General features: G+C 42.7%; 1 protein-coding gene across 2 annotated transcripts in view; it reads right to left on the minus strand.

Annotated features, from left to right (window-relative positions):
• FAM135B (family with sequence similarity 135 member B) overlaps nucleotides 1-24,966 on the minus strand; it is a 168,278-nt gene that overhangs the window by 116,377 nt on the left and 26,935 nt on the right. For both annotated transcript variants that reach the window (XM_037381734.1, XM_037381735.1), the window contains exon 3: nucleotides 7,931-8,010. In XM_037381734.1, the coding sequence (XP_037237631.1) occupies nucleotides 7,931-8,010 (80 nt within the window). The remainder of the gene's footprint in view (nucleotides 1-7,930; nucleotides 8,011-24,966) is intronic.

The following is a 24,966-nucleotide window of genomic DNA, read 5'->3' on the forward strand; positions in this document are numbered from 1 at the left end:
CAGACTTGAAGGAGCTTTGCTGGTAAAACAGGGCTGCCTCCTGCATAGCTTTCCAGGCACATTTTGGTGTTTTTTCCTCCTGTGATGTATATAAAAATTGTTGCATGCTAGTTCGTACCAGCTGATTGTCAAGATTTTCATAATTTGTCACAAACTATACATTCTTTAATGCAGCACTCGCTGAACAGGGAATACTAGATCTTATTGAAGATAGTAAGCTGGGATAAGTTATTTAGTTAGATCATTTTGACACAGCAGTTTGAGATGTACCTTTCTCCTGAAACTTTAGTGTTTCAGGCGAGGGGGAGGGGGGAGACAGTACAAATAACCAGTGACTTTTGAAACTTTAGGCTTTAAAGGCAACAAACCACTGCTGAATCTGCCACATTCATCTGCACGGACTGCATATCTGCTTTTTAGAAGGCTTGAAAGTCAACTGCTGAAGCTTGAAAATACACATTCTTCAGCAGAGCAATACTCGTGCAGACCACCCATTTTTACTATTGAGCTAAAATAAACCTACTTTAAGATGTGCAAAACCCAACATTTTCGAGGCACAAACCCTTTCAATGCATCATCTTTTTCTTTAAATACTTGAAGAAACTTGGTTTAGTTTTGAAATGTTATGTTTAGCATATTTATATTTGGAATAAATGCAGATTTTACATTTAGGATAATTTCTGAAGGAGACACTATTATTTTTAAATTGCTTGATCAAAAAGTTCAGAATGCTTTCTTCCTCAACATGACTTTTGATTAAAACTGCACATTTCTGAGATGAATCCTTTATCTTAACCATGCCTTTTGACATTTTGAATTCACCTCATGGAAAGAATTACATAAAACTGCCTCTCTACCCATACGTAGATTCAGTGTTGATAAAAGGCAAGATGTCCTATTAATTTCCTTGTATGAAATATCCTAACATAAACGCAGTCTCTTAGTGCTGTATTGCTCTATAAACTAAAGTTCATTTCTCAGACATGCTGAAATGTGAGATGATAGAATAGCTGACCCACTTAGAATTAGCAAAAAGTTTTCTCTTTGCTTCCTTAAATACTTGATGTTTTGTTAAAACAAACAGAATCTATGCTTTTTGTAATGTTTATTTCTGTTTCTAAACCCTGCCAGTTCTCTAAGAGTGCTGTTCAGTTAAAAAATTTGCATCTGAAAATAATTCTATGCTTCAGAAATTTAGGTGACAAAATATTAATTTGTTGTGTCACCTGTGTAGCTGACACTTGATATATTTATTCCAAATATTAATTCAGATGATAAAATTCCCTGATTAAAGTACGAGACATCATGATAGAACCACCACATCGTTTTTCATCAGTGCAGAGCAGGAGGAAATAGTTGTCTGGATGCAATTTACGTACCGAGTTAGTGTAAATCTCTATTCGATGTTTAGAGCAGTGGTGGATTTTAAAGGACTTGGAAGTTTGAACCTTACATTAGACTGAAGGCAGCAAGGACCACTGTGTGGAGAAATCAGAGACATGTAAGTAAACCTGGAAGAGAAGGGAGCTCTGTGAAGGTTCAAATCACACCAGGGTGGGAGGTCTGAAAAACCTGCATGATCTATTTAACCACAGAGCTGAAGTTCATTCTTGGCCTCAAGCAGCAGAAATACTGTGCTGGCTCTTTGCATCTGAACAACTGGATTCTGCTTTGCTGAGGCCTTCAGGTGGCCACTGAAGATGAAGTTTTGTGTCTCAGACTCACTGCCTAGGGGAAGAGACTTGTGGCATGTGTTGGTGCTTACAGGCCCTTCTTAGTTTTGGCTTTCTCCACTGGCCAGGTCTCAGTACTGGGCTGGGATGCTGTTCAACACCTCCAAGACTGTGGCCTACCCCACCGCCATCTGTGTGAGCTGCCCCAGCTTCTGCAGGGGAGAAGGGAAGGTGTGCTGCATAGTTCAGGGTCTGCAATGGAAGATCTCCCAGTTGCAAATAAGTCTTCAGCTTCCATCCTTTGAGCCATTTATGAAAGGCCTTGACTGGATAAGGATTGAGATGTGCCCCCAGAAGCAGCATGTCAGTCAGAGATATCTCTGGTTTACTCCTTTTCATCTCTGTTTCTTTCTTCTTTTTTTCTTGGAATATCACAGAATTAGTTCTGTTTAGATTGTGGATTAACAATTCTTAAATTGTCTAACCATTTCTTTTGATCTCACAGCTAATGAGGTTTTCTAAGATAACTCATCTCCAAAATAACTTCTCTAACAGTAAGGTCCCCTCAAGATATAATTTGTGTCTGTCAAGTATACTTTATTCTATATATAAAATACATATTTGCTTTCAGATTACTTTAATAAGCTTTGAAAACTAAACCATGTGTTTGCTAAAGCATGACTCTCCCCCCTTTTCTCATGCTTCAAAAGCAGTAAGCTTATCTTCACTTAATGGAGGCAGAAATTACTTTTCAAAAAGTTATTAAAACTAATGACTGCAATTTCGTACTGTTCCACAAGTCATGGTGCTGTTTCTTCTTGCTCTAATGAGCAACTAACTGCAAATGCTTGTTTTGACTTGCATTAAGAAACCATTTACAAGAAAAGGTTTTTCTTTTCATAATCAAAGTAGAATTCTTTTACCGGGAACTTACTTGAGATATGCAAACATTAATAAAGATATTAGGATCACTAATTGTTTATTAAAAACAAGCACAAACAGTTAAGGAATATATCAGACACATAATTAACCCTTCAGATTAGGTCTTAGGTGCGAAGTAGTCACAGTTCAATGTTTAATTTATAGGAAAAGGCATTCAGTGTGGGTGATCATGAACTTGTATAGCACAATACAAACACGGGTTACAGCAACATTCTTCATTTTCTGATACTCCTACTTTCATTTTTGCACATCACAATTTAAATCATGCTAACTTTTTCTTGTCACCTAATGTCAGATATTCCATTTTATGAAAAAACATTGAACTGTGTACATGAAACACCTCTAATCACCAACCAAAAGAGTTAATGTGTAATGGCAGTCACAGCTACTTTTTCTTGACTTCTCTGGAACAAACATTGCACCTTACCTCCCCTGCCTTATATGAGATAGATGAAGAACGAACTGCATTCCTTGGCTGCCTGGCTTTCTGCACTTTTAGACAATAACCCAATTTAATTGACTAAAATTAGATGGAACACTGCTACAAACTAATACAGATTAGCCTGGCAGGCAATAACCTCTCTTAAATACTTTGTATTACTTGCAAGTAGATTTTTCAGGCCAGGTTTTCAAAAATATTTGTCTATTTGAAAAGTTTTGAAAATTGTTAATGTGATATATGGATGGGAGAAACAAAGGAAATCTGGACACAAATCAAAGTCCTAAGTAATTTCTTCAGTTATATGCCATGCAAAATAATTTTTTTCTTAATGTTCACTCACCAAAACAATCTCCTTGGCCTGTACGGTAAACAGCTAGGCAAGCTGATAAGCAAGCAGCTATCCATGGCTGCAGTACATGAGAATGAGGCATGGCCTCTAAAAACAGAACTTAGAAAAAAAACCTGACTGCAGCTGTCACTAATAAAGAATAATTGTCTCTCAAAACAGTAATGCATGTAAGTGGTATGTAGACTACTGCAAAAAACCACAGAGGAAATTAAAATTTATACTTTTCCTGAGATTTCGCTAAGTCTTCAACAATGTAATTCATCATCATATACTTCCTAAAGCTGCTAATATTTAAGTAAACCTCATCTACACTGTTCTGGTTTCCATCATTCTCCACTCTTTCAGGTGGTGCAGGAAATCAAAATAAAACAGCTAATCCCAACTGTTTCTGACCAGCATTATTTCTCCTAGTGTTTTGACCAATGATCATTGTGTGCTTATGGGTAAACTTGAAAGTAAACATGTTTTAAAGATATATTTTTAAGATAAGCGCCTGCAGTCTTTCATCTTGTATCTGTAGCCTGGAAATCAATGAATGGCTGTGTATTCATAATTTCTATGAATCGCTGCCCCTAAATTTATACAGTAGCCTAAAAACTTATGGAAGACAGTGGATCATAAACTAGCTCAGCCAAGGAGCTTAATTATACAAATGTGCTACTGTGAGATGGCATATTCATTTTGCCCATTCCTGTAGCTGTTCGTGACTGAGTCATGCAGATTCAGCCCACTGTATGCTGCAGGTAGACACCACATGGTGACTTTAACAAGCCAGGCTGCTGAAGAGCACCAGAGGCAAAAGCTGGATAAATCCACTCAGAAAGGCATTTCTAGAGTTTAGCTTTAAGATATGTCTGCATTAGGTCAGCCCTGCAGAACTGATGCTGAGACCAATGAAGTAGGTGTTGTTATGAGCTGCACAAGAGCAAGCAGAGAGGAAAATTTGTTCGTTATAAGCCAAAAGCATGCTGCATCAGTTATGGTATCTATTCAAAGACAGGAACCTAATTTCATGGGGGTTGAAAACCTGCATGGCAGCAGCTGAAGACAGTGCACAACAAGCTTTGTTCTCTCTCCTTTTCACTGCTGAAAAAGTCACCAGTCACTTGTCTTTAAGGAAATCCACCTTGCTAAATATGCTTAGGAGTACGAATGAAATGTACATATTTTTTTAACGAATATATATCTATATGTGCCTATGTATATATGCTACATGGTTTATTTATGTTCATACAGCCTGACTCAGTAGAAGCTAATATGCAGCCTTGATGACCTAAGCGACCAAACCACAGTGGCTACAGGGCTCCCCTTTGCTTCAGCTGGGGCACACAGCCCATTCCCTTCCCACAATGTAGACAGGATGCTGCCAACATGCAGAACATACAGTAAGTGGTCAAAGATTCCTATATAATCTGTTGGCCCTGCACCATGGATGGAGTTCTTGCTGTTCAGATTTGGTTGGCAAACACCAAGGGAATGCCTGATACAGGCTTCAGCTTCCTCTCTGCTGAATTCTTGAAAACTACTTCTTTTTTTGGGGCTCTGTTGCTGCAAACATCTAGTGGGAAGCAAACATCTAGTGGGAAGCAAACTTGTAGTGGGAAGCAAACATCGCTAATGCTGTCAGTTCCCATGGTTTTATTGTAAATCCTGTAAAATTTAATAAAAAGGCCACATGCACTGGAAGATAAATGCTACCTCTTATATATTTTATTACTGAATATCACAGATTTTACTTTATAAATTTACATAATGGTTTTCAAAATATATTCTCAGTTCTCATAAGATCCTACAAACCTGATAAGGAAAAGATTAAAAATACTTCCTTTACACCACACTCATGAACTGCACCTATTTTGTATTTGTTCCTATTGATGAGGTAGGAGTTTATTCACTATTTTATAACACCCTTGTTTTGTTGTAATACTGCTTTAATAGGGGTGTCTTATTAAAACATGTACAGCAATTTAATTAGTCCTATCCCAGCCATCCCCTTACTGAGAGTGATCAGTGGCATAAGAACAAAAAGAACATTATGGCCTGTTTGCCTTTAAGGTCAGTCCCATTAAACGATGCTGTCTTGCAGACCTATGAAATCAATTAAGAAGTACTTGCGAAGATAGCCAAGGAAAAGCTGTTTAAAGCCTTAACAATTTAAATACCCCCTGTCTTGATGTTAGCCCTATAAAGCTATTAGACTCCAGTCTGGATTGCATTAGCACTATGAAAGTCAGCTGCTAATCCTGTAACCACACTGCCTGCCTATCTCCTGCCCATGCTTTTACAGGAATTGTTTCTAGCACAGGTGAAAGAAGATGGGACACTGAAGATGTATCAGGCAGAAGAACATACTAATCTGAATAAAAAGTACAGAAAATAGTTGAGCTTCTTCCTTAAATAATATAGACATCCCTGGTTCAATGCAGAATAGGAGTAATTTGGATTTTTTATTTTTTGTTGAGGGGTTTTTGCCCCTAGAAAGTAAAATTTTAGCTGTCTTCATACTGAGAGCATTTCATTAGTGCAGGACTACTTATGCCAGAAACTACTGCAATTTGAGGACATTCCCAGAGAGCAAAGGAACTCCAGGGGATTCTGGATATGCTAAGGGCTAAGTACACTGGAACAGGATGAAAAATAATATTTTTTTTCTTATTTGGAGATTTTTCACACTAAGAGGTTTTCCAAACCTGGACAACATTTATTTATTCATTTATTTCCCAAAGAAATTTATTTATTCAGGTACTGAGCTTGGGAACTATTTTTCAAGCCATTTCTTCATATTTTTTTATAGCTCTTTGCATTTTATACAAATATAATTTGCCTAATAATTTTGTATTGCCAATTGAACCAGACTTCCAAATTGGAAAATACATTTTTACTTAAATAAAAGATAACCTTTAATCCATGAAAGAATGTTAATCTCAAGAATTGTCAAATGTAAAAAGCAAAACTACCAAAATGTGATATCCAAGTTCAGGAACTCATTAATCAGGCACTCGCATTTTTAATTCCTTCATGCACAATATTAAGTCAAAAGGACGCTGTAAGTTATTCTCTAAAAGCTATTGTTAACATTGTGTATTGGCTTTGCATGGCAAGGTTTTAGTAGCGGGGGGGGCTACAAGGGTGCCTTCCATGAGAATCTGCTAGAAGCTTCCCCTGTGTCTAATACAGCCAATGTCAGTCGGCTCCAAGGCTGACCAGCTGCTGGCCAAGACCAGTAGTGATGGTGGCAGCACCTCTGCAATAACGTATTTAAGAAGGTATGAAAAAACCTTTGCAGCAGCAACTGCAAGCAAAGAGACAATGAGAATATGTGAGAGCAACAACTCTGTAGATGCCAAGAAGAAGGATGGTGATGTGGTGCTCCAGGTGCTGGAGCCCATGGTGAGGCAGGCTGTCCCTCTACAGCCCATGGAGGTCCATGGTGGAGCAGATATCCCCCTACAGCCCATGGAGGTCCATGGTGGAGCAGATATCCACATGCAGCCCATGGAGAACCCCACCCCAGAGCAGGTGGATGCCCAAAGGAGGATGTGACCCCATGGGAATCTCACACTGGAGCAGGCTCCTGGCAGGACCTGTGGTCCCGTGGGGAGAGGAGCCCAGGCTGGAGCAGGTTTGCTGGCAGGGCTTGTGCCGCCACAAGGGACCCATGCTGAAGCCAGCTGTGCCTGAAGGACTGCACCCCATGGAAGGGACCCACACTGGAACAGTTAGTGAAGAACTGTAGCCCCTGGGATGCTTCTTATGTTGGAGAAGTTCATGGAGGACTTTGTCTCCTGGGGGAGGGACACCACGCTGGAGCAGGGGAAGTGTGAGAAGGAAGGAGAAACAGAGACATGTGATGAACTGACCACAATCCCCATTCCCTGTTCCCCTGCACCACTTGGAGGGAGGAGGTAGAGAAGTCAGGAGTTAAATTGAGCCTGGGAAAAAGGCGGGGGTGGGGGGGTGTAAGTCTTTTAAGATCTAGTTTTTATTATCTCATTATCCTAATCTGATTTTGATTAGTAATAAATTACATTAATCTTCCAAAGTCAAGTCTGTTTTGCCCATGGTGGTAACTGGTCAGTGATCTCTCCCCGTCCTTATCTTGACCATAAGCCTTTTGTGACATTTTCTCTCCCCTGTCCTGCTGAGGAGAGTGCTAGAGAGGTTTTGGTGGGCACTTGGCATCCAGCTAGCATCAACCCACTACATACTGAAACAAATTTCATCCAGATATTACTTAGAATAGTAAATCAACTCTTTCCATTGTCAGCAAGGAAAGCCACATACAAGACAGATTGCTCGCAGATAGGATGGTAAGAATTTCCTCTGCTCTTCTGACAGACACAAGCAGCAAAATCCTAGTCCAATTTAGTGCAAACCCATACCAGAACAGAGAGCTGAGCAGCCACTAACCATTAGGAAAATCCAGGTTTGGATCCAAATCCAGGCTCACCACTTCCCCACACACACTCTCCTCCTACATGCTGTCCCACTTCCAGTCATGTCACCTCTCTAGGACCTGCTTACCTGTCTGTCCTGCAATTGTAGCAAAGAGCCTGTGGGGAATCCTGGATGGGATCTTTAGTCCAGCTCTTATCTGGTAATACCTGGAGAGCAAGAATTAAAAACGACATGCTGTTAGATAGGTTGATCAAACATAAAATTCTGTGAGAACCCATCCTGGGCATCTGCACTCAAACAGAACTGCCCAAGAGAACAAGCATGCCCAGAAATACTAAGTCTTCTCTTCTGTTTTTTTGTTTTACCTAAAGTGGGTTTATACTGATTTTAATCAGGCCCCCTCCTATTTTACAGCAGGCAGAGTGGGCACAATGGCCTGGTGTATGACTAATGAGGAAAGATTGTGAAAAGCTCTTGGCTTCTTGTAGGGAAAAGAGACATAAAGAAATACCTACAATAAAAGACAGTGAGATCAGACAAGGAGTGACAAATTTAATACAAAACAAGGACAGAGGAAACTTCAGTGAAAAGACAACAAATGTGCTAAACTCACATCGAGGAAAATTCAATTTATACATGGTGATTATCATTCTGCTGACCCATATTGAGGCTACCAGATCATGAAAACATTACCATTAAACATAACTAAACCAGCTGTATTCTAGTGATTTGCTATTCCACAGGTGATCACTGTTAGATGAAGAAAGAAAAAGAAGACATCAGCAATTTCACCGGTTAAAGTATCACATGGTGCAGGTTACTTTCTAAAGTTTGCAAATATGAGCTCAGTCCAAGCAGAGAAAAACCCTCATCCCAGTCTTCCTTCGTCACCACTTTCACGAACAAAGAATAAGAGGCAGTGTACAGTACCTAACCCACTACATTGTAGCTCAGCAATACCTCCACCTGTTTGCAGATCTCCCACTAACCTGCTGTAACAGCATGTTCATGTCAATCCCACTTTCTCTGCATTTTCCCTCCTAAACCTTTTGTTTCTTTCTTTAAAAATTCTGTGTATTGCACAAGCACTTGCAGATATTTTTAGCCTGATTTCTACCTAAGCTTCTAAATACAAAAATAAAAGTTAAATTAGAACTGTAAAGGTCTACCCAACACCAAAAGATGCTCTGACACTTAGCAGATTTATTTCCTCAGAAGAGTATAACCATATGTGGAAATGAACAGTTAAAGCAACTTGTTTTCTGTGTACTGCTGTATAAACAACAGCTCATACAGGTTACACTTACCAATAAAATCTTTGCTGGGGGTGTAACATGGATAAACCAGATCTGTTGCTGCTAAGTTAAAAGCTGAAGAAAGGGGTTTGATGGGGAGAAAAAAACAACTTCAGAGGCTGAAGTTCACATTACCCTACCTACTCCAACTGGCAGATCCTTGCCAACTTGGATATAACACTAGCACAACCTTTGACATTTTTAGATATCTCTTTTAGGCAAGAATGTGGGTATGAAAACTCTCCATTTACATGTTAGTTTTCAGAAAAGAAGATGAAAGAAGCTCAGATTCTAAATACACACAGTATATCTAGTCAAAAACAATAGCAACTGAATCTAAACTGCCTGATCTTTCCCTCCCTTATGCTGCCCTTGCACTCTGGTAGGAGTTTTTAATTAATGCTATTGCTCCTGATTTCTTCCAGAACCGGTGCAAGAATTATGCTTAAGGCCCTTAGTATGTTCATTACGGTTATATGCAACCCAATATTTTAACTGGCAAAAATACCCTAATTGGACTACCCATACAATCTAACCACTTCTAAATAACAGCAACATGGTATTAAAGAAGGATTGCCACAGTAGTGTAACAGGACACTCCTTGGAATGCAGATATTAATGTTTTACTCTGTGTCTCTTCCACTAGACTTACTTCTAAAAATAACATCCTATAACTGTCTGGTTACCTCTTTTAGATTTTGGTGCTTAACTGGTGGGTTATCCTTGGCTAAAGGTCAAATTGACATCCACATGCTCTCTCACTCCCTCTCATCAACAGGACAGCAGGAGAAAACAACATAAAACCCAGAATGATATAAAGACAGGGAGATCACTTACCAGTTACTGTCATAGGCAAAACAGACTTAACTTGGTGGATATTAATTTGATTTATTTACTACCAGGTAGTAAGAAACAAAACCAAACATTAAAACATCTCCCACTACCCCACCCCTTTCTTCCCAGGCTCAGCTTCACTTGCTGACTTGTCTCCTTCCAAGCAGCTCAGAGGGATGGGAGTTACAGTACATTACAGCCCCTTTCTGCCACTCTGTCCTCATCACACATTCCCTGCTCCAATGTGTACCCTTCCACAGGCTGCCGTTTCTTCAGGAAATATCTAACTGGCTAACTACTGACACACTGTGATAATGTCTGTCTTCCCTCATCATGTGCTTCATGTTCAGAAGCATCTCAAGGAGCCCTGAATACTGTCATTAGGAAACTAATTTCCAGTGGCATGGCTGGCGCTCCAGATTAAGTCACGTAAAACTAGGGAGGCTATACATAGGTGCCTAAGGTGCCAGTTTCAAGGACCATGTAGTCGAAACTCTCAGTAGACTTAGAGACATTCAACTCCTAAAAGAGGATGCTGGACAGACCTTGGCTTCACTCATTCCCCAGACCAGAACTGCCGATTACAATAGAACCTTGGACATCCAAACTACATGAAGATCCCCCAATACTGGTGACTTCATAACAAGGTTATTTCCACCCATCGTTATTTCCTTTGCAAAATGGACTAGGTGTAATGACATAAAGGAGCTAGGTCTTCATCTTGTTCTAACCTTTCCCTGTTCATCTCCTTAATTTGGGCAAATATATTTGAACGTCAGAGAAACTGTAGAAGTCGTAAATAGACATCTTCCTGTGTACTCACCAAGTTTAATGGCTCAAAACAAAAAATGCACAGGAAAGTCATAGAAACCTAAGGAACTCTCAGATTAAGGTTAAAGGTCCAGATGTAAAGAGAATCTGGAGACTAGTAAGATCTGCAATATTAAGGAATGCAGCCAAAAATGCCACTTAGATCTTTTAAGCAATTGAACGTGTATTCATTCTTAATAAAAAGAATGACACTAATCAGTTAATAATAAACAATTTAATGCAGATTGTTTAGCACTTGATGCCAAAAGGTCTGGCCTTGATAATGCAATGGCATAAAATAACTCTGGTATACACCATCATGAAATTAGATACATTCCTCCTAAAGAAAGACTTTAGAGAGTGGTCCTATGCCCAGAAGAAACAAGAGGCTTCTGAATATCCTGTTGTTTCAATATCTGTGCAATTATGCGTATGTGTGCATTTCACTGCCTTGCCCCTCAAGGTACTGACACTGTTGCTCAAATAGATTAATGGCAGAGAAGGACACTGATGTAGAGGACTTCAGATTGAAGTCCCCCAACACCCCGGTGACGTTCATGGAAATTAACACACAGGGCAGTGAAAGTGTCAATGGCTCAAACCCAAAGATTAAATTAAAAATTAAATAAAAATAGAAATGCTCACAATTTTTTAGTTTATTCCTTTTAAAATTGAATAGCTTCCCTGAGAATCTTTGAGAACAAGTCATTTTTCAATGAAAGTTTCAGGGAAAATGTCAACTGCTCCAAAGAAGGTTATCAGTATCACAAGCAGAATATGAGCAAAGAACAGCTTCACATTGGGTGGCCAGAAAAAGATAAAGACATCCTCATTTGAGTTTCACCAGAACTTTTGTTGTCCTGTTAAAATAAAAAACCTGCACACAGGAAACCGAATAAAACCCATTACCTGGTTTGCTGGTGGGTTGGGTTTTTTTCCTATTTTTAAGCCACATATCAATAAGTAAGTCATAAGACATTTTAAGACAGGCAAATATTATCCATACCTCCTCAGAGCTTCCTCTGAGTCTTTGCAGGCAGGGAGAAATTGCCAAACAGTGACTTTGTGCCTAAGCAAAAGCATAAAAATTAATTTACTTGCTCCCACACCGTGAAGTTGAATGTTACTTCATAATAGTTTGTGCATTATGAGGAGGGTTTACCTGATTAAAATACAGGACACTGCAAGACACAGAGTCCCACATTTTCTTCAGCAGCAAACACAGATAAATAGCTTTGCTTCCCCAACCCACTGCCCTACACACCTCTTGGTTGTGCCTGTATAAATTATAGTGAGACCAATATGTAAAACAGAACCATATTAATGTGAGTGCAAATAACAAAAACTCCACTCTTTTTGTCAGTACCTCTATGGAAATCCACACTGTTGTATAACTGAATACTATGCTCAGTCCCTGCTAACAGGATGGTAGATGGAAAATGGTTTTGACATGCTAAGACCACTCATTCTGTTACAGTGAGGTACTGGCTGAATAAGAAATGGTGTAAATCATGCTGAAATGCTACAGGTACAGCTGACCATACTCAGAATTAAGCAAACTGTCTCCAGCTGGCTCTAAATACTCTCATTAGCAAGTAGCCTCACAGGTTGATCATCCTCATCAGTGTCTTCCAATCCACCTAAGCAAGAAGGATCAGTTTAGTGGTCTGAGCTCTCTGAAAGTCTGCATGACCTCTTCTTACCCGAGTGAAACATTTGCTGTGTGGACTGTGTGGTAGCAGAGCTTTGAGGCTGGGTTGCTTCCTGGGTGGAGGCAATTGCACAGACATCGCTTGTCCCTCTTTGTGTAAGTAGCTGCTGTCTGCGTTTCAGGCTTGGGAAAACAGCCTACAGACAAGGGCTTTATCTCTGTCCAGCTGAATGAACCTCTCCAAAATGATATAAGGCATGAACAGAAAACTACAAAGAATAGGAACAGGAAAGTCAAAATCTATATCTAAAACTGGAAATTCAGGTTGAGGTAAACATTGCAAAAGCCACCAAAATAGTTACAGGAGGTCCTCCACCACATATGTGCAGAAAAGGACTGCCTCATAGTGATATGGGGCTGACAGTAATGATAATTAAGAAATAACAAGCTATTTTGCCTTTTTTTTTTTTTTTTTTTTATGAAGAGCACAAATAGGAAGGCCAAAGGGAAGGAGTACAAAGCTTTGAAAAAGATCATCACCAAGGTAGCTTGCTTAGTGGAGACGAAGATGGAGAACGAACTACACTTGGTAACAGGTTTACACCAAATCCAAGAAAACCATTAGGGTACAGAAGGGATGGTGATGAGCAGGAGCTAAACAATCATTTTGTAAAGGGGCTGAAAGAGACATCACTATGGGTCCCTGAGCATGGCACCAGAAAAACATGAAGCTTTATGGTAGGTTTTGAAGGAAAGAATAATTGGGAAACAAGTAAGAAGTTACAATTCCTGTTTTGCTACAATTAGGCTAAGTCTGGCTCATTAGAGTAGGCTAGGTAGTACCTCTCTTTGAGTAGTTGGTTTGTGGTGGGTTTTTTTTGTTTTGGTTTGTTGTTTTTTTTTCTTTTTTAAGACAACAGCAGTACAGAAAAGCTTATTTAGACTTCAGTAAAGTAGGGAGACCACGGAAAATTGCCAGCTAATGTGGAACAGGCGCTGTGAAGGGAAGATCAGGAAACAGCAAGCTGATTTTAAGAAAAGAACTAAAGGAACTTGGCACACTTAACTCAGCAAAACACAGAGCAATCAGATCCCCTCTCCATCTATAAATACATGGGGACTAAAAACATCAGGAAGGAAGAAGAGTGAGGTACAAGTACAACATTGGGACCAGAACAACCACGTATAAACTGCACATGAATAAATGCAATTTAGGCATAAGAAGTTGTAGCTGGCAAAAGAGTAAGACTGTGAAACAACCTCCTAACAGAAACAGGAATGAAAAAGCCAATTTGCTTTTAGGGGAAGCTCATTAAATTTCCAAATGATTTATCTGACATGGATTCTTCTTATTTGCAGGACCAATGTTATTTATGTAGGAAGTGCATACCACTCCAAGCCCGTTCACTCTTGCAAGACAGGTTGCATGGGTCACCCTAGTAGCAATGAATTTGCCATCAGCACTAGCCATTTGTGAATTGCTCTCCTTTAAAAATAAATAAGTAACTTGAATATTCACTTTGTTTGCCTGTGCCCAGGCACATATTAATCCCTGATGACCTGTACTGACTCACCTAGCACGCTGACGTTAAAGCCTCCCACAGCAGCCTGACTCCACTGACAGAAGGGTTGGGTCACACAGCCTCCCCTTGCCTCTCCCTTCAAGGGGCAGAGCTACTGACACCTTTCAGTCTCTTGGCACTGCAGTGGTCAGACCTCCTCTCAGGAGCACCAAGATCACTCTCTGATGTTAAGTGCTCACTTAATGATCAGATAGGGTGCAGAGGGTAGAGGGTTTTTTTACCTCCCAGTAATGACTGCATTATTATAGTTCACTCATTGAAGAAATATTTAATTTTAGTAGAATAAAAAGTTTTAGCTTCAGATACCTCATCTTGCTATCTCTAGTGGTCTAACGATATCAGAGGGCAGTACCTAATCCCAAAGGACTTACATCAAAACCAACAGAGAGGCATGTCAAGGGAGCAGGCTGGTACCAGCCCTGTTACTGACACTTTGGACTCCATCCTTCCCTTGCTTCCTCCTCTCAGATGAATGCTAGAGCACCTCAGCACTCATCTAGTCCTACAAGTAGCTGCCTATTCATCTCCCCCTGCCATTGACTGGTAACGACATTGTAAAGCCCAGGTTAAGAAGGGGTGACTAGTTTGAGAGAAGGAATTTGTTGGATCGTATTAATGCAATCACACTACTAAACCAAACCAGTCCCACCAGGAGCCCCAACAGACCAGAGTGCTTCTCCCTGATCATTCCTGCAGCATGGAAATGAAAAAGATTGACTCAATAACACTGTTGTGGGAGCCAGACAAGTTCAAATCTGCATAGCTTCCACCTGCTTTGAATTATACCTGAACAGCTACAAGGCTTAAAAAATCATCCCAAATAAGGCTACATTTTAATAAACAACTGTTAAGGTAATACGTACTTCAAACTAGCTGTATGCTGACCCTGATCGGTCATCCTGGAGTTTCTGTTGCTCCTGAGAGCAATGTTGGAGCTGCCCTCCAGCAGCCCCTGTCAGCAAAACTTCTTTGCTGTGTTACTGCTCCTGGGGAGCCAAGGCAGCACACAGTTCTGGAAGTCAATGACAAAAAAGCCTTACAGGCAAGCAAAAAAGACAGATGTCTTCATGAAAACAGCATGAGAAGAGACCTCAAATTGCTACGCAAGACATTCACTGACCATAAGGAAAGTCTGAACTCAGGGTTTTCAGCTGGAAAAAACACATTCCCTCTCTAGAAACACTACCAGACCTTTCTGTCCTGCACTGATGATCCCCAGAACAGGATTCCCAAGTGTGTTATCATCTGAGAGCTGCCTGCTACATGTTCCAGAAGTTCATGCAGGACAGAGGAAACATCTGTGATCATCCAGGCTGATTCTCAGAAAAACAGTAATCAGTAATTGCCCAAACACACTATTGTTCTCCATACAGACACTAGGGGCTGAAACTTAAAAAAAAAAAAAAAAAAGCCTCATATTCAGTTAGCTTCATGCTGAAAATGTCAAAACCGAAAAGCAATACATATCTTGAAGATACAGGGAGAAAGCCTGGGTGAAGGAGGCAACCAGACCACTGTTGATTTCTCCTTTCCTTTCAGTGAAACAAATCAGAGGAATAGTCATCAAAAATTCTGCAACTTTGCATCAAACAATGGAGGATTTCCCTTGCTTGTGATAATGCTTTAGGTTACATATTTAAGATTCAATAATATTCCACAGATCTATAATATGCATAACTCAAACAGCTGAGCACTGTATTAATCTATCCCTCCTTCCTTTACTGCCTAATTTGTACATACATATTTAGGTGAGTTCTTTGGCAGGAATGCATGGGGAAAGGTCCTAATTTTACACCCAAGATTGCCGGCTCATAAATCAAGAATATAAAGTATCAGAGACATCATCGCATCGTTATATAAGCAAGTACCTGCACGGTACCCATGTGCAGGAGGTAGCCCTACACGCCCTTCCATCCCTGGATGCTGAAGAGCAGCCGGTGCCAGCGGCTCACAATCCGCCCCGCGCAAACGGTTTGTCAGCCACTGCGGCCTCGTGAGCGCCCCCCGCTGGAACAGAGGCGGCCCCCGCTGCTGCTGACTGGCAAAACCCATGGCTGCAGAGCAACGCTGACAGACCAGCGACCGACCGCGGGTACAGCCCGTTTCCGAGCTTCTAGGATATACCGGGTGCCCGCGCCCAGGCGCTGGCAGCGGGGCTGGGGGCCTGTGTGAGGCGAGGCCGGGGCTGCCCCGGTCCGGCCCCAGCCGGTCCCAGCCGGCCCCAGCGCCCCCCCGCAGGGCACAGCTGAGCCCCTCAGCCAAGCCGGGGGCGCCGGGGAGGGGGGCAACAGGTTTCCGCAAGGGCCACAGGCGGCCCAGGCAGAGGAGGAGGCAGCCGAGGGGGGAGCAGCAGCAGAGGCAGCCCCAGGCCGCAGCAGGAGGAGGGCAGGAGGTGCCGCAGGCCCGGAGCAGGGCTCCCCTGCAGCCCTGGCGAGCCCCCGCCGGGGCAGAGCCCCAGCCTGCAGCCCGGGGAGGGCCCCAGGCCGCAGCTGGGGGCTCTTTCCTGCAGGAGCTGCGGCCCTGGAGAGCCCCGGCGGGAGCAGGGGGTCCCTGAAGGGCTGCAGCCCGGGGCAGGGCCCGCGCTGGAGCAGGGAGACGGGGCAGGAGGCGGGAGCGGGGCTGAGGGGCTCACACGGGCCGGCACACGGCCCAGACCCGCCCCAGCCCGGGGGACAGGGGCCGGGAGCCCGGGGTGGGGGGAAGGTGGTGGGGAGACAGTTCTTTCTTGAGCCTCCTTTCCTCAGGCTCTAGACAAAGGCCAAGGAAAGGGTGGGAGGGAGGTGTTGGTTTAAAGTTTATCTTTGTTACTACCAAAATGTATTTTAATTGGCAGTAAATTGAATTAACCTTCCCCAAATAAAGTCTGTTTTGCCTGTGGTGGTAAGTGATGACCCTGTCCTTATCTCAACCCGTGAGCTTTTCCATCCTATTTTCTCCCCCTGTTCTGTTGAGGAGGAGTTGAATGAACAGCTGGGTGGGAGTCTGGCCCTTAGCCAAGGTTAACCCAGCACAGATACCCAACTTTTGCAATTACAAAAATATTTTTCTTTACATACAAGGGCAGAATATTTCATTTTGCAAGCATTTGCAAGCAAAGTGTATGCTACTGCGCCACAAAGAATCACATACAAACAGGGACATTTTGTTCTTAATCTCCATTGTTACAGGAGCTGGAAGTAAACTGACTCTGAAAGGAATACAGGGTGGATTATTATAAAGCTCTTTTATTGTTTTAAATGCACTATTAAATTCAAAAAAAATGAAAATAATTCTTATTCTGTTGCATTCTAAAGTGATCAAAACCCCCCATAAAACTAAAATCTAAACTTTGAAACTACGTTGCAAGCTCATTTCAAAACGCGTGATGTTTCCTAAGAACCTACACACATCTACAAACACCGATTCAAACATTTTCTCAATCAAATGCTGTTTCAAGAAGCCTTTTTGATGCTCTACCACAGGCTCCTGGCAGGGTATAAAAGAGCCCCAGAGAAAAGGAGCGAGCATGTGTGGCACAGGAGCTGCCAGGAGGCAGTAGGTGGTTGTTCACAGCAGCCATCACCATTCAATCCCATCAGCATTTCCTTCCCACCTTTTTGGCAGTAGGAGGAACACCTTAGCCAGGGCACCTTCCCCTCACTTTGGAAGCCATTGGAGGTGGCAAAAGGAAAGCTTTCCTCAGCCATCAGTGCTCAGTCTCCTACAGAGACTGAACAAGGTGACAGGTCTATCTGGCAGCTTTCTCCGCGATGCCTGCAGCTGCTGTGCCTGGGCAGGGCAACAGGTTAGTCAAACACGACCACAGCACTCCAGACACCACAGCCATTTGTCAGATCAAGTTTCTGTGATTGTCACCCCAGTTTTATTACTAGGGTCTTAACATTTTTATGAAGGTACATCTAAAGTGTAAGAGGAGGGCAATCCATACGCTCCTTGCAGTACAGTAAGTAATGTAGCCCTTTTTGCTAGTTAGAAGGCACAGTGGGTTTACTGAAAGTGAACTTCTCACCTACAAGGAGACTAGCATGCAGGCACAAGGAAGCATTACAAAGGGAGTTGTGCATTCAATAAGAGGAAATAATTAAATTCCAAATGTATGGCAACCTCCTTCTTTGATTTTTTATTCTGACAGAAAATCCTGTTTTAACAACAAATCCTGTCCAGTTCTGCAAACCTGAGAGGTACTTGGTGTGACTCATTCTCACCCAAGCAAACAGTATGCAAAGGTTCTCTGCATCTTCTGAAGGTGCTCAGGATCTCCCAGGATCAAACACTGTGTCTTAAGTCCAGGGTTTAGGGCTGGAAGCTCTCAACAGCCAAATGCTCTGGGTACAACATGGTAAAGATACAAACAAATTTTGGTGAATGAACACAAGTTAACAGGATGGCTCCCGTATTTCAGTGCATTACTGAATCGGAGCCTACACTTGCCACTTGATGCTTTTGAGGCAAGGCTTTCATTCGGATCCAGGTAAGCCACAACCTCTATCAATTTTATACTTCTATCTTCTTGTAGATTTCATCAGATCATCTCTTCCTTTTAGAAACTTGTAACCCTACAGGCCAAAAAAGCTCCAGCCCTCGCATCTCTGCAGCTATCTGACAATTAAACCAACCAGCATTCTTTACATCTCCTTTTATGCTCACCTCAGGGGCTCTTGCCCTTTTATGCTCATCAAAGCAGCAATGCTGCTTATTTGGTCCCATATCCATACTCTTAAAGCAATTTGCCCTTTACTTCCCTCTCAGATAGCATAGTAAAGTAGGGATGAAGAGGAGTGGGCAGTAGCATGATGAACAGCAGACTAAAATAAAAGAAACATTCTTTATTGTTAGAAAAGAAAGACAGGGGAGGGAAAGGGTAGAAATATTAGGACCCCAATAAGGATATGAGCACTTATATCCTTGTCTCAAAGCAATAAGAAACCTTGAAAACATAGTTTAATTTAGTGTCACAGTCAAGTAGTAACCTTTTTCAATCTGCTGTTACAATATACAAACAGCTAGAGATCAAGAGATTTTATGCTCTTTAACTAAAGCATCTGGAAAACCTTACACTGTGATAATCTCAGAGAGATAAGTAATCCTTAACTGTTCTGGTGCAAACAAGAGGCACTCTATAGCGATCCTTTAATAGACATGAGAAGAGCTGAATATTCCTGAAGGTCGTTCTTTCCCTTTTTTAATTCAAACTTTTACATTACATCTTTTTTACTAGAGTAAGACAAATATGGTGTCTCATGAGAGTTCTAAAGTGTTTTTGTAATGCCTGTAGACTGAAATGGACAAGCAGATTTGGAGATACTGTTATTTACACTAAATTTTCTTAAGTTTTATATCCCACTTCTAGAAACAGCAGACAACAGAAAATGATAGCCAGGAAATGGCTTCTCAGAGGCCACTTCTTTAAAAATTATACAAATATTCTCATATCTCAGAGCTTCTATCATAATCCTAGGACAAGTTACGACACTTGGTCCATCCAGCAGATCCCAAAATTCTGTTGTCACTAAATTAGTCAGTTCAAATATCTGGGAGTCTCATACAAGTTGCACACTTCCTGTGACGGAAGAAAGTCACACAGATAGGTCAAGTTGCATGCTCTCAGCTTAAGATTTGATTTGTCCCATGGCTATGCCTGTATCTCATGCAGTTTCAGGATGGTGTCCTAGCCCATGATGCCAGCCAGCCATGGCTCTAGTACTGATCTACGATCACTGGACTGTTTCAGTCATTGCTGGCTGGCTGGTAGAACAAGGGAAGGAGAGGAATCGCATGAGCATACTGCAATTGGAAAGTGCCTCCCACCAAGGCCCAACATTACAGGAGCCAAGAGGGAATTCACACTTAACTGCTGCCTCTTCTACCCATAGCAATTTGGTGTTACAGTCCCTGCTTCACATCACTGACCCAACACATCAGGTCTCTACTCTGCTCAGGTGCATCAGCAGGTGCAAAGTTGAAGCATCTGGCAATAGCACACAGAGCACTTCACAAGGATGATGCAGTGCTGCATAAAACTGAGCCCAGAGATGGCAGATTGGTACCAGAGCAAAAAGAAATTCAGAACAGCCACCCATTGTAAACTCTAAGAGTTCAGCATTTCTGTCTGGGTCCAGCTGAATTCTTAAGGTGCCCATCAGAAAACAGAAAATTATCCCAGAAGTACAAAGACACTATTTCTGTGGTTCGTGCTGAAAAGAAGCTTTATTTGTTCTTGTTGGATATTTTTGGAGGGAGGATATTTTTTTTTTGCATTCAAATCCAATAATCATAGAATATCTCAAGTTGGAAGGAATCCATAAGGATCATCAAGTCCAACGCTCTGCTCCTCACAGGACTACCTAAAATTAAATCTTATGACTAGAAGCATCATCCAGACACTCCTTGAACTCTAACAGCCATTTCCTAAGATGTGTCAGGTGGGTTCCAGAGAGGAATTTCATCCTGTTCTCTTTTGAAGCCTGATTCCATGAACTCATTACAACTCGATTTTCTTCTGTTAAAGAGAATGAGGTTGTAATGGTTAAGCTCTTCTCAAAATGAAGTTCCAAATTCAGAGAGACAGCCTTATTTATGAGGGTAACTCCTATGAGATGTAAACACAGATTAAGACATGACTCTGTCATATATAGAACAAATAAAGAAATAATAATAAAAAAGAGGCAGTATTCCTATTCTAAAAGACAAAAGATCTCAGTACAGAACCAGAAACAAACATTCAAACAACAGCTAGGAAATGTATGCTTTTCAGTGTTTCATGATTTGAATGTAGAGCAAAAACTGTACAGTTTTTGTACAAACAGAGCATTAGTTTTTTGACATTTTACATATCCTGTACAATTCCACAAGACAATAAAAAAAGTTATATGCCCCAAAACTGTAAAAGAAATAATGCAACCCCTTGACTGTGTTATAAATACGTTCTATGACTGGAAGTAAAATTTTTAGCAAAGGAGAAATTAGAGCTTTAGTGTCAGGCAGGAAAGGACCATTCGAGTTCTCTCTCAAATGAAAAAATAGGATGTAGTACATTAAGAACAACTGCATAAAAATCAGGACTTGGCTAAGTAATAATTGGAGCCTGTGTATCTAAACAAGCAAATTCCGGTCCTTGAAAAACAGCTTGAAAAACTGTGGCAATTAATGGATAAGTAAGCTATAGAAAGGAAATATTAATGGATGCAAGAAATGAAGGAACTGGTAGAACCGTTAAAACTTACAGTAACATCAAAGACTTTAGGAATGCTTAGAGAACACAAAGCAGAAAAAAAGTAGAAGATGGATGAATGCAATAAGTTTTTATTAGAAAAAGATGCAAAATCATCAAGAATTTACAGCTTGTGACAAAGACAGAAACTGGTGGCACAGTTACAAGACCTGGAGAACAGAGATACTGAAGTCTCAAAGACTGCAAGGTAGTTGGAACAACAATTATAAAAAAATTAAGAAAGTGAAAACAGAATTAAAACAAAATGAAGACAGATTACGCAACAGTACAATAACCTGATTCAGATGTCTGCTCTACTGTTTAAATTGGATGATAGAAGGTATGGTGTACCTACAGAAAACAGTTCTGATCAAGTGCTAAAGGAACAGTTAGAGGCAGAAGAGGAAGCACTTCTGACAAAAGAAAGAGAACGAAGCATTATTAGACCAAACAGAACCACAGAAAGGTAATTCGATCAGTAAAAATTAGGACATATCACAGCTGAACTTGCAGCTAGAGATGCAGGAAAACAACAGGCCAACATCACTCAGCTTCAGTCAAAGGAAGCACACGTGAAGGCGGACGCGGGTGTTGTGGGTTAACCTGGGCCCGCTGCCAGAACTCGCCCAGCCTCCCTCACTCCAGGGCTTCAACAGAACAAGGGGAGGGGAAGAGAAAAAAAGCTCTTGGGGTCAAGGCAAAGTCAGGGAAATCACTTAGCAGTTACCACCGCAGGCAAAACAGACTTTATTTAGATAAAATTAAGTTCATGATATTTAAAAGTTGAATACAATGTTGAAGGGGGGAAAATGAAATCACTTTAACCCCATCAACTCCTTTTTCCTAGGCTCAGCCAACCACTCTTTCACACCTGACTTGTCTTCCCGCTTTTTTCCCAGGCTCAACCTTACGCTTTCGCTCCCAGCGCCTCCACCTCCTTCTCCCTGCCACATGGCACAGGTGCTGGGGGTCGCTGTCAGTTTGTCCCTGACCCTCTCAGCCCCCCCTGCCCCGTCTCCCTGCTCCAGCGCGGGCCCTGCCCCGGGCTGCAGCCCTTCAGGGACCCCCTGCTCCCGCCGGGGCTCTCCAGGGCCGCAGCTCCTGCAGGAAAGAGCCCCCAGCTGCGGCCTGGGGCCCTCCCCGGGCTGCAGGCTGGGGCTCTGCCCCGGCGGGGGCTCGCCAGGGCTGCAGGGGAGCCCTGCTCCGGGCCTGCGGCACCTCCTGCCCTCCTCCTGCTGCGGCCTGGGGCTGCCTCTGCTGCTGCTCCCCCCTCGGCTGCCTCCTCCTCTGCCTGGGCCGCCTGTGGCCCTTGCGGAAACCTGTTGCCCCCCTCCCCGGCGCCCCCGGCTTGGCTGAGGGGCTCAGCTGTGCCCTGCGGGGGGGCGCTGGGGCCGGCTGGGACCGGCTGGGGCCGGACCGGGGCAGCCCCGGCCTCGCCTCACACAGGCCCCCAGCCCCGCTGCCAGCGCCTGGGCGCGGGCACCCGGTATATCCTAGAAGCTCGGAAACGGGCTGTACCCGCGGTCGGTCGCTGGTCTGTCAGCGTTGCTCTGCAGCCATGGGTTTTGCCAGTCAGCAGCAGCGGGGGCCGCCTCTGTTCCAGCGGGGGGCGCTCACGAGGCCGCAGTGGCTGACAAACCGTTTGCGCGGGGCGGATTGTGAGCCGCTGGCACCGGCTGCTCTTCAGCATCCAGGGATGGAAGGGCGTGTAGGGCTACCTCCTGCACATGGGTACCGTGCAGGTACTTGCTTATATAACGATGCGATGATGTCTCTGATACTCCATAGTCTAATTCATCAGTCTTTCCTCACAGGTCAGGTTCTCCAGCCCTGCTCTGATCACCTTCATGGCCCTCCTTTGGACCCTTTTGAGTCTGTATCTTTCCTGAATAGCGAGGACAGAACTGAGCACAGCAGTCCAGCTGTGGCCTGACAAGGGCTGAGTAGCGTGGGGTGATCACATCTCTGTCTCTGCTAGTAATGTCCCAGTGGATGCAGCCCAGGATCCCATTTGCCTTCGCTGCCGCAGCAGCTCGCTGCTGACTCCTGTTCAGCTGGTTGTCCACCAGGACCCCCATGTCCCTTTCAGCAAGGCTGTTCCCCAGCCACCGCAGGTGCTGGCCTGTACTGGGCTCTTTGGTTGGGTCATCCCAGGTGCAGGACTTTGCATTTGTCTTTGTGAAACTTCATACAGTTGTTGCTCGCCCGCTGTTCCAGCCTGCCCAGGTCTCTCTGTAAGATGGCTTTCGCTTCTGACATGTCCACCTCACCACCCAGCTTGGTGCCATCAGCAAACCTGGTGAGGCTGCTGTCAATCCGATCATCCAGATCATTTGGAGATGTTGAACAGTGTGGGGCCCTTTATGAATCCCTGGGTGACCCCACATGTGACAGGCTGCCAGTCTGAGAAAACACATTGATCACCACCCTCTGGGTGCAGCTTGCTAGCCAGTTTCTCACAGACCCACCATCCAGTCTGTACCTTCTCAGCTTGTCTAGGCAGAAGCTGTGGGAAACAGTGTTGAACACTTTGCTGAAGTTCAGTATCTCATCTGCTCAGTCAAGCTCTGTGCAGACTCATTGCAGGGGAGACAGTGCTGCTACACTTTTCTGCAGTCTTTCTGTAACCTAAGTCAAACCATATCTAGGTCCAGTTCCCTCCTGTATGTGAGATCATCTGCATCTTTTTCTCTTCTCTGTGGTTATCCATATGGTATTATTTTCATCCCTGCTGAGGCTGTTCCTGTTCTCACTGAATAAAAAATTCAACTGGATCTCAAATCAGCTTTGTATGTTAAGCATTAGCAGAAGTAAGAATAAAAACTGAGGACTCAACTGACATAGGTGAATTCTCTGTGGTAGAGCTACAAATTCATATTTCTCTAAGCCTTTTTCCTATTTCAGAATACAAGGACTCACCTAACTTGTTCCATACATTCACTATATATCAGATAAAGTGGACTTGTAAATTCCAGTCTGGAAATCAAAGCACCTAAACATTTGCTGTGATAACACTAAACACCATCAGACTCAAGCCTCTCTGTGGATCTGGATCTTCATGTCAGCATTTAAGGTACTAATGACAGATAAGTGATTTTTTTTATCAAACATGAGATCCTCCAAAGGGAGCCAGGACTCCTTATACTTCTATCACAGGCAAGTGTAAAAAGAATCTCAGATGATACCTCAGCCTGCAAACTTGGTGTTTCATTGTAGTGGAGTAAATGTTAATTTCATCCAGATAATAATTCTAGCAATAGCCTGATCTTACGAATATGCTCTTCCCATCAGGAGCATCACAAGAGTATGGATAGACGTCGGTGAAGTAATCCTAATCTGTTTATTCTTTCTCTCTCCACCCAACTAAACTGGCATTCTACCTTTAGAGAATTAAAGCCTCACTGGCTCACTTTAACTGTTTTCCTACAAATAGCAAAGATTAGTGACAGCCAGGACTTTTAGTGCCTCAATTTAGTGTATTTTGTACCTTGCTAATTTGGTTAGCAGAGAATCTTGTGAAATACAGGATGCCATCTGACACTGGGCTAATCTTTGGACCGGACCATCCTAAAAGCTCATTGTTGATCTGCAGGCAGTTCATAGGCTCAACTATCAACTAATGTCTGCAGGGCTAGAAGCAGTGCAACAGGTCAAGAACAACCTATCATTTCTTTCAAGGAGGGAAGCATTAGGAGCTGAGAACGGTGGCAGATTTTAATGACTTCTTCCTAGCAAGAAGATACAATAGAAGGACAAAATGTTATCGATCAGCTGAAAAG

Source organism: Falco rusticolus, chromosome 3 (assembly GCF_015220075.1).
Source record: "Falco rusticolus isolate bFalRus1 chromosome 3, bFalRus1.pri, whole genome shotgun sequence".
NCBI lineage: Eukaryota > Metazoa > Chordata > Aves > Falconiformes > Falconidae > Falco > Falco rusticolus.